At 56.8% G+C, this 8,581-nt stretch overlaps 1 protein-coding gene across 7 annotated transcripts; it reads right to left on the minus strand.

The window, feature by feature from the left end:
• Positions 1-507: 507 nt before the first annotated feature.
• Positions 508-8,364, minus strand: LOC112303354 (GDP-fucose transporter 1). Of its 7 annotated transcripts, none has more exons than XM_053925314.2 (3): positions 8,305-8,364; positions 5,953-6,479; positions 508-2,274 (listed from the first exon to the last, which is right to left on the minus strand). In XM_053925314.2, the coding sequence occupies exons 2-3, from the start codon at positions 6,446-6,448 to the stop codon at positions 1,715-1,717; spliced, it is 1,056 nt and encodes a 351-aa protein (XP_053781289.1). In that variant the 5' UTR covers positions 6,449-6,479; positions 8,305-8,364; the 3' UTR covers positions 508-1,714. The 7 variants fall into 7 exon arrangements, with proteins under 7 accessions (XP_053781289.1, XP_024414687.2, XP_024414688.2 ...); XM_024558919.3 differs by lacking the exon at positions 8,305-8,364 and adding an exon at positions 8,099-8,200; XM_024558920.2 differs by lacking the exon at positions 8,305-8,364 and adding an exon at positions 8,099-8,187 and having other exon boundaries at positions 5,953-6,625.
• Positions 8,365-8,581: the final 217 nt, after the last annotated feature.

Below are 8,581 nucleotides of genomic sequence, written 5' to 3' on the forward strand. Positions count from 1 at the left end.
GGTTGTGAAGGTGAAGGATGGAGGTAGAAAACTCAGCTCAGCGCCCAGCCTCCAGCCAGTGCCCAGTGAATGGCAGCTATTGCTGATATGAAAGCCCAGGTCTGGTCACCCCCCCTCCCAGGGAGGAGGCCTGACCTGAGAGAGAGAGCTGGCTTTTCTTTGAAGGGCTGACCTGCTAATACCTGGGCTTGCTCAGGGCAGGGGAGAGCCTTGGTCACAAATCAGGTCTAGCCCTGGCTGGTGTGGCTCAGTGGATTGAGTGCTGGACTGTGAAGCAAAAGGTCTCCAGTTCGATTCCCAGTCAGGGCACATGCCTGGGTTGTGGGCCAGGTCCCCAGGGTAGGGCATGTGAGAGACAACCACACATTGATGTTTCCCTTCTTCTCTTTCTCCCTCCCTTCCCCTCTCACTAAAAATAAATAAATACAATCTTTAAAAAAAATAAATCAAGTCTAGGCGCTACCAGGACCCTTCCTGTACTCACCCTATTCTCCCCAACACACAGGATGTCTTACTCTGGTTTTAATTAAGTCACACATAATTCAGGGGATCAGGCCCCACCATCATTAGAAACCACCTGGGATTGTGGGGGGGCCTGGAAGAGGGGGTGGTGACAAGATGCACTCTCCCTGCCTTCCCCTATAGGGACCACACCCATCAGGAGTTACCCTGAAGGGGAGATGGGTGGAACAGAAGGGACAGGGCTAAGGCTGCCCAGAGGCCCAGGTAGGGCAGTGAGGAGACAATCAGCCTGTGCCAGCCCCAACCTCAGAGAAAACTGCAATTGCTCCTGATCAGGGAAGAGGCTCTGTCAGGCCCCCTGGGGAGAAGCTCTGGGGGAGGCTGTGCTGCAGAAGCAGAAGTGGCCCCTGGCCGCACTCTGATAGCTGAGCCAAGGCAGCTGCCTGGTGCGGGGACTGAGAGGAGGCAGCTAAACCTGTGTCAGGATTGGGGAGCGTGCTCCTGACCCTGCTTCACCTGTGACAGGTTTGCAGTTCTCATGTTCAAGAGCTGGAAACATGGGTGCAGGTGGTGGGAAAGGGCGCTTTCCCATGATGCACCCCATTCCCAGGCCACCTCCTGGTGGCCTCTGGGGGTGCCAGGGCCAGGTGCGGGCACAACTGGTCCTTTGTCCCCTTCTGCAGGGCCTGGTGGTCTCTGCAAAGAAGAGGGAACACCAGCCCCTTTCCCCTCTCAGCCCAGTCCCCACTTCCCTCCCAAGGAAGCTGGGTTTGTGGGGCCAAAGCTGTGCTCCCTCCCTGGATCCCAGACATGTGAGGTTTCCCAAACCCCTTCGGGGGGCCTGTGGTGGGGTCACAGCCTCATCTCCCAGAGTACTTCCCCACACTGCTCCTTAGAGGTTGTGGCCTGTACTCAACCCCAGGGTCATGTGCAGGTAAAAGGCCCTGGGACGTGGGCAGGAAGGGTGCATCGTTCTCCTACTCCCCAAGGGCTAGTGTGCTCTCCCTGTAGGGGTCCCTGCTCCCTAGGGGAGGACAAAACCCCCAAATAAAAAAACGGGATCGAGAGAGGATTGGCAACTTTCTGACATTACTTGAAACATTGGTTCCTTTGGATGACCCGACTCCTATGGGTCCATAAACTCCTATTGGTCCATTGTACCCCTGGAGGCCGCGCCCCTGTATAAGAGATGCCTTCCCTGCATTCCAGGGCATTTTCCTGGGACCAGCTATCCCAAGGTCCCTGCAGGAGCTCACACCCTCATGCCGCTCTTCTCGTCTTCCTTGATGCTCGGCTCCTCCTGGACCTTCTTCATCTCCCAGCCCCTGACCCAGGTGTAGGCAGAGGAGCCCCCGAGCACCATCAGGTTGCTCGTCCACCAGAGGAAGCTCTTGGTCTCCTCGTAGTACAGCACAGCCAGCACCGTCTGGGCGCAGGCCTTGGCCGTGCCCGACACGTTGTGGGTCAAGGGACTGGTGAACTTGATCTGCAGACCTGTCACGTAGCCGATGGCAAAGCCAAACAGTCCTCCCAGTGTCATCATGCCCCAGAAGTGGGCACTGTCCAGCTGGACAAAGAGGCGGAGGGTCCGCAGCTCCCCCAGCAGCAGAAGCAGGGGCAGGAAGAGGATGCAGGCAATCACGTTGTTGTAAAAGGTCAGGCGCCAGATGCTGTTGTCCACCACCGGGAGCACCTTCTTGGTGTAGATGGCATTGAGTGACACGCAGAGGCTGGCTAGCACACCAAAGAGGGTGCCGGTCCAAGAGAGAGTACCCTCTGCCCCCTCCTGGTCCACACCAAGCCAGAAGCCACCTGTAGTGGGGAGAGGAGATGGGGAGGGAGATGTGGACGGGAGGAAGGAGGACAGAGAATTTTGCTGCAAACATTCACAGAATGTAATGCTGCCCTCACCACCCCATCCTCCCACCCTCCCTGTAATAAGCATGTCCAAAGTCTTTACTGTATGCAAAGCACCATACAAGCACTGGGGGCGTGGCCCAGGCCAAGAACCCTTCTGCATGTAGCACGCATTCTAGCAAAGGAGAAAGATATTAAAACAGTTCATTGCCCAATTACTTCTTTAATTACAATTGCAATGAGGTCTGGTTGACAGTACAGGGGGCTGTGAGAACCCGTGAGTGGGTGACTGTGCTGGCCTGAGGCATCTGGAAAGTAGCACTTGAGTCTAGTCCTGTAGGATGCGCGCACTTTATGGTTACACTGACCTTGGGCAAGTGATTTAAGTGATTTAGGGTCTCAGAGGCTGGGCATCCTGGGCTGTAAAATGGAAGCCTGGAGTGAGTTAGAATCACTTGTGGCTGCAGGTCATTTGGGATAGTCATGCTTTCTTAGGCTCCTATCCTCTGTCACCTCCTGCTCACAGGGCCTCTGAGGCTCCCCACTGCCCACCATTGGTGGGTGCTCCTCAGCCTGGCACCTGCGCTTCCTGCACCTTTGCCAGCTGTCTCTGTCCTGCCACCACCTGAACCGGTGGCGCTCTGATCTCCTGCTGCTCATGCTGGGGCTCAGTGTCCTTGCTTGTGCCCAGCACCAGAAACACCCTCCTGCTTCTCAGAGAGTTCAACTCATTCTCAAGGTCAAAGTCAGCTTCTCCAGGGGTGAAGTCTTTCCTGATACCCCCTGTCCCCAGACCACTTCCTGCCTCTGCTTTCCTTCAAGAACCTGGCCTGGCCTGGGCTACAAGGTGCCTGCCCACAGGGACAGTGCAGTCTCTTCAGAGAGACCCCACCTTCCCAGAGGCAGGGCTGAATCTTACACACGTTGTATCCCCTGCTACAGCCTCTGCCAACATGGGGGAGCAGGTAGGAAAAGTTCCAGTGTCAGAGAGATTTAGAGGCTGGGTGGCCTGGGGATAGTTCACTTAACTTCTCTGTCTCCCTGTTTCCGTGAGTGGCAGAGATATGGGCCACTCTCTTGATGCCCTGCTTGCCCCCCGCACCCCCCCGTAACCAATCTGCTCTGCACCTTACAACCCGAATGACGTTCTAAAGTACAGATCTGCTCAGGTCCCGTCCTGGCTTAAAGCTCCTCCATGTTGCCTCCCCACTGCCCTTGAAATATTCCAGACTCATTAAACTTGGGCAGCCTCACATCTGGTGAGTCTTGTTCGGGCCCAGCTGTGGAGAATGCACACGCTCTACCTCCCTCCTTCCTTACACCCATCTGGTACTTCCTTCAGAAGGGCTGCTTGGATGGCCCCTTTCCCCCCTCCCCTTCCCCCCCTCCCCGCCACAGCCAGGGTTCCCACAGCACCTCCTCTGTCCCGTCACAGCTTCCACTGCTCCACCTTCTCTCATGGACTGCCAAGCACCATCACCGTGGCCTCCAGGAGCATAGGAGCCAGTCTACCTTTTCCAAACATGTCTCCCCAAAGCTTGGCACAGTCCCTGGCACGTGGCTGGTCTCAGTGAGTAGTTGTTGAATGAATGAATGGAGGTTGTTCTGGAGGTGGTTGTGAGGATTAGGGAGATCAGGCACCCACAGCATCGTAGGCGTGCTCTCCCAGCGCTCCCTTTCTTGGCAGAGCCTTTGTTCTTGGCAGAGCCTTTGCAAACAAGTTACCCACAGACCTGCTGGCAGTGGTGGGTGCTTAGTTGGAGCTCCCTCGGCCCTCCTGCTGCTTACCTCCTGAGTCCAGGGGGCCTGCCCCCTCAAGGTTCCAGACCCCAGAGGGACTCTCAGCTGGAAGGAGCTTTGAAAGGCACTGTGTGACCTGGGAGCAGGGAGGAGGAAGGGGCTGGAGTAGTGGCCTCTGATCCATCTTGCCCAGCAAGGAGGAAGGAAGGGGGGTCACTCCAGAGTGGGAACGGGTTGGACAGAGGCAGACACAGAGCACCAGCCTCCCTGGGCCCGGCCCCATCGGGCCAGCCAGTGGCTGCACCTCTCAGAAGCAATCTCACCATCAGCTACTTTTCTTACTTTTCGGATGTGGGCCCAGTTTCCCTAGTGACATCACCCTCCTGCATGCAAATTCTCCCCTCAAGAGCATCCCAAACACACACACAGGTCTGCAGGACTGAAGTGGAGATGCGTGGGGCAGATGGGGATCTCTGGGAGAGAGTGAGGCCTCCCCTGGGAGGGGCAGAAGGAGCAGCTGAGAGAGATATGCTGGGGGTCTTGGCAGCTCCTCCCACTCTAACCTCCCCCCTTCTCCCCTGCCCCCACCCCCAACTTGGGGCTGGACTGCACAGCCCTGGGTGCAGGAGTTGCTCAACAAGGGGAACCCTTTCTAGTGCATGGGATGGACTCCTCCCCTTAACCAGCGCCCCTTGGCCTGGGAGTCTGAGACACCAGCAAGGATATGCAGGTCAACCAAGAACAACTTTCCAGCTCCAGGAAAAGCCTGAACAGGTTTAAAGAAGCATCTCATTTCTGGATGAAGGAGGCCCAGGAAGCGGGGGAGGCATGCTGGGGTGCTCTCACCCAGTGTGCTGCTATAAAACAACAAATGTTCTATAATCTAAGTTGTCCAAAACAGTCACCACTGGCCACACGTGGCTACGGAGCACTTGAAAAGTGGCTACAGAATCAGCTTACGATGCCTGTCACTGAGACTAAATTTGCAAAATTTCATTTACTTTGAATTACAGGAAGTCTTCACCTAATGTTGTCCAGAGATTCTGCCACTAGAACAACACAGACCTAAATCAGTTTACCATAGGTAGTTGATACAAACGAGAGTTAAGTTCCTATGCATCTCATCATTGTTATAACAAAACGATGTGTTTGAGGACCTGCTGTGATTTAAGTTGAAACAGACACGTGGCCAGTGATTGCTGTAGCAGATAGTGCAGCCTAAACTTCTGGGGGACAAGAGCAGAGCAGGGTGGGTAGTAGCACAGGCCTGGCAGTCTGGCCACTCTGTGTTTGCACCCCAGCCTTGCATTCCTGGCTGTTGGCCTTGGGCACGTAACCTCTCTGAGCCTCAGTTTCCCTGTTTGGATGGAGATGATCACCATGATGCCACTGCCCAGGGACCTCTGGGGAGCAAAGGAGATGCTACATGTGGAATGATAGCACAAAGTCCCCATCAGTCATGGTGATTTTTTGAGGGTCAAGTCTGGGAAGGCAGCTAACTTTTGTCAAGGCATATCTCCTGCCACTGTCTCAGGCATTATCATGAGCCTGCAAGGCCAGGGTGACAGAATACTTATGAAAAGATGCATTGTCTTCTAGAAAGAACACTGGATGGGGAGTCAGGACATAGCAATAGAGCTTGCTAAGCATGGTGGGCAAGTGCGTGGAGGCTGACTGCTTGAGATCAGATCCCAGCTCTGCCACTTCTCAGCTGTGTGATCTTGGACAAGTTACTAGACTTCTCTGTGCGTTGGTTTTCCCTCAGTGAAACATAGATTATAATTGCACCTTGTATGACGGGCCCTTCCTGTGCCCTTAACTTGTTGGGGGACCTTAAGCAAGTTTTTGGCTGCCATTCTTCCCCTATTTCTACGGCCCTGGCTGGCCACTCACCAATGATGATGCCGCAGGTGAGCAAGGCATAGAAGGAGGTGGTCTGCTTGAGCAGCAGGTAGGAGAGCAGCACATTGAAGACAGTAGTGAGCGAGCGGCCCACGTTGTAGAAGGCCACTCCCACGTACTTCAGGCAGAGGTTATTGAAGGTGATCATGCCAATAAAGACCATGGACAGGGGCAGGACACTGCGGGCCACCCTGAGATCCAGGTACAGCGATGGGAAGTCCAGTGCACCAGGAAAGCAGGCGGCCAGTGTGCTGAGACCCTTGCAGAGGAGTGTGGTCACCAGACACTGGTAGAAGGTGACGAAGATGGGGGTGTCCAGCTGCAGGGAGGAGCTGTCCAGCAGGTACTTGTTGAGAAAGACCATGGAGATGGAGGTGACCCAGTAGAGAGAGACCACCAATGCAATCTGCAGGGCCCGAAGCACAAAGGGCTTCTCCTGGCTGGCCTCGGGCTCGCTGTAGGGGTCAGGGGCCCCCATCAGTGCCATGTGCAGGATCCTGGAGCGCTTCAGAGGGGTCCTGTTCATGGTAGCAGAGTAGCTGGGTCACTGCACAGCCAGAACTGATTTCCTGGAGTCAAGGGCAGTGAGCTCAAATCTGCTTTCTGCAGGCCGCAGTCCCCAGCTGTCACATGGGGGGTGGTCTAGAGGCCTGCCCACCGTCCCCTTGGATGAAGAAGTTCGGCTTTAGGGTGAGCCTCACAACCTGCTCCCACCCCAGGGGCCTCATTTAGTGAGAAAACACACAGGGAAGGCAGATAACCTATCAGGGAAAAGGGGGCTGGGGCCTAGGGGAGAGGAATGGGAGGAAAAGGGGCAGGAGGAGGAGGAAGGAATGGCCAGGGTGCTAGAAAATTGCGGAGGACAGGGTGGGGAAGAGGTGCAGGGAGAGGGAGGCAGCGTTGCTATGGAAGAGGGGGGTGTGTAGGGACAGAGAGGGCGGCCTGCCTGTAGGGAGCTGAATGGAGGCAGGGCTTGCGGGGGGTGTTCTGGAAAGAGTAGTGCAGGGCAGGTCAGAAGGGCTCAGGGTGGGGTCCAAAGGACGCGGAAGGCGGCCGGCCCGTGGTGGGCCACAGCGCGCCGTTTTCCCGGGCGCCGGCTACGGGCCAGCCGGGAGCCACCAAGCGTTCGCTACCGCTCGCGACCAGGCTGCCCTGGGACTCATTTCCGGGCACGCCCCCGACCTCTTCCTTAAAGAGCCCGCACGCCCAACGTTATTCTTAAAGCCACAGACGCGGAGATAAAGCTTTCAGAGTGAGCTAGCGTCGGAGTCCTTGCCTCCTCTCAGCACTTGTTCGCTAGAGGAGGCGGATCTCAGCAGCAAAAGAAGGGTCCTCGGGCTGTTCGAGCCTCGGTCCCCTTCCTATAGCCCCCGTCGGCTCCGCCCCTTCCAAATGCTAACTCCCGCCCCTCCGCTTATCTAAAGGTACATCCGCCTCCGGTCACGGGACGGGTCTGCGCTCTCCGCGCTCCAATTTCTTGGCACCGTCCCACGTCCCTCCGCGTCGAGAGACACCCCCATCCCTGCCAGCCCCCCAGCTCACCGTTCCCAAACCTCTTTACATCTCCCTCCTTTCCCCACTGTCACCGCCTCAGCCCTCTCCAAACCCAGAATCTTAGCAGCGTTCCCAGACGCCCGAGGCCATACCACCCCTGCAGAACCCCAGTCTGTCTCCCCGGACCCCCCAATTCGAGACCCCCGGAAGGTCGGATCCGAGCCTCAATGCATCACCCTCTTCCCGGGTTGTCTGCCCCTTGCAAAATTCTCCTCTTCACGCCAGGCCCAGCCCCAAACTCCGGCCCCGTGGCTAGCGCGCTCACCTGGCTCTGCGCTGACAGACTGTGGTTTTCCGCCACCCTGCCCGGCACCTGGGCAAGGCACCTGCAGGGTCTCACCCAGTGCCGCGCCCTCGGGAGTTGACTTCCTGTTCCCAGCTTCGGGTGCGGGCACCGTGCCAGCCTCGCTGCCGACTCCCCAGTGGGGGTCCGGGGGCGACCGCGGGGCGACCCAGGCCCTAACCTACCCTCAGCCCCAGGTTATCCCTCTGGTCGCGGGAGCAGATTCCTTCCTCTTTCCGAGGCTACCCCTGCTTGGGGTACCTCTCCCCAATCAGCCCCACAATCTCCCGCTCCAGTTACCGCAGCTTGCATGTCCCAGGATACCGCTGCATCCTCGGCGGGTCGCGCGCCAGGCCTGCGCTTCCAGAAGTGCACGCCGGTAACACTCGGATTCTCTCTGCTCGCGGGGAGTGGAGTGTCCCCGCCCCCGCCCCTCTCCCCCCCACCGCTCCCCACTCCCAGGGACAGGCCTGGTAGTCGGTCACCAGCCCAGGACCGCCACTTACCAGGCACGCACCAGAGCTGACTTCTCTCCCTGGTTCCCGCTCACGCACCAAGGCTGGGCTGCTCAATCCTCCTGAGTTCTCTTTGTTGTAAAGCTAGGGGGCTGGACTATGCCAGTTGGTCTCAAACCCCTTACTCAGAATTCTAGCTAGTATGGTTCAACGTAGGGAGTGCCCAGTGTTTGTTATATTTCAAACACCATTTAATTAGTACCACTTAATCGACTGGTGAGATGTCTGAAATTTGCTTTAAAATACTCAGAATATTCACCAAAAAGAA

Source organism: Desmodus rotundus, chromosome 5 (genome assembly GCF_022682495.2).
Source record: "Desmodus rotundus isolate HL8 chromosome 5, HLdesRot8A.1, whole genome shotgun sequence".
NCBI lineage: Eukaryota > Metazoa > Chordata > Mammalia > Chiroptera > Phyllostomidae > Desmodus > Desmodus rotundus.

What these genes read in the sequence shown, in the direction of transcription:
- LOC112303354 (XM_024558919.3), bottom strand. Translation starts at nt 8,130, where the DNA reads ATGCAGCGGTATCCTGGGACATGCAAGCTGCG. An exon ending in CCTGGGACATGCAAGCTGCG is followed by an intron (nt 6,480 to 8,098) that starts GTAACTGGAGCG and finishes TACCATGAACAG; the next exon opens with GACCCCTCTGAAGCGCTCCA. An exon ending in CACCTGCGGCATCATCATTG is followed by an intron (nt 2,275 to 5,952) that starts GTGAGTGGCCAG and finishes TCCCCACTACAG; the next exon opens with GTGGCTTCTGGCTTGGTGTG.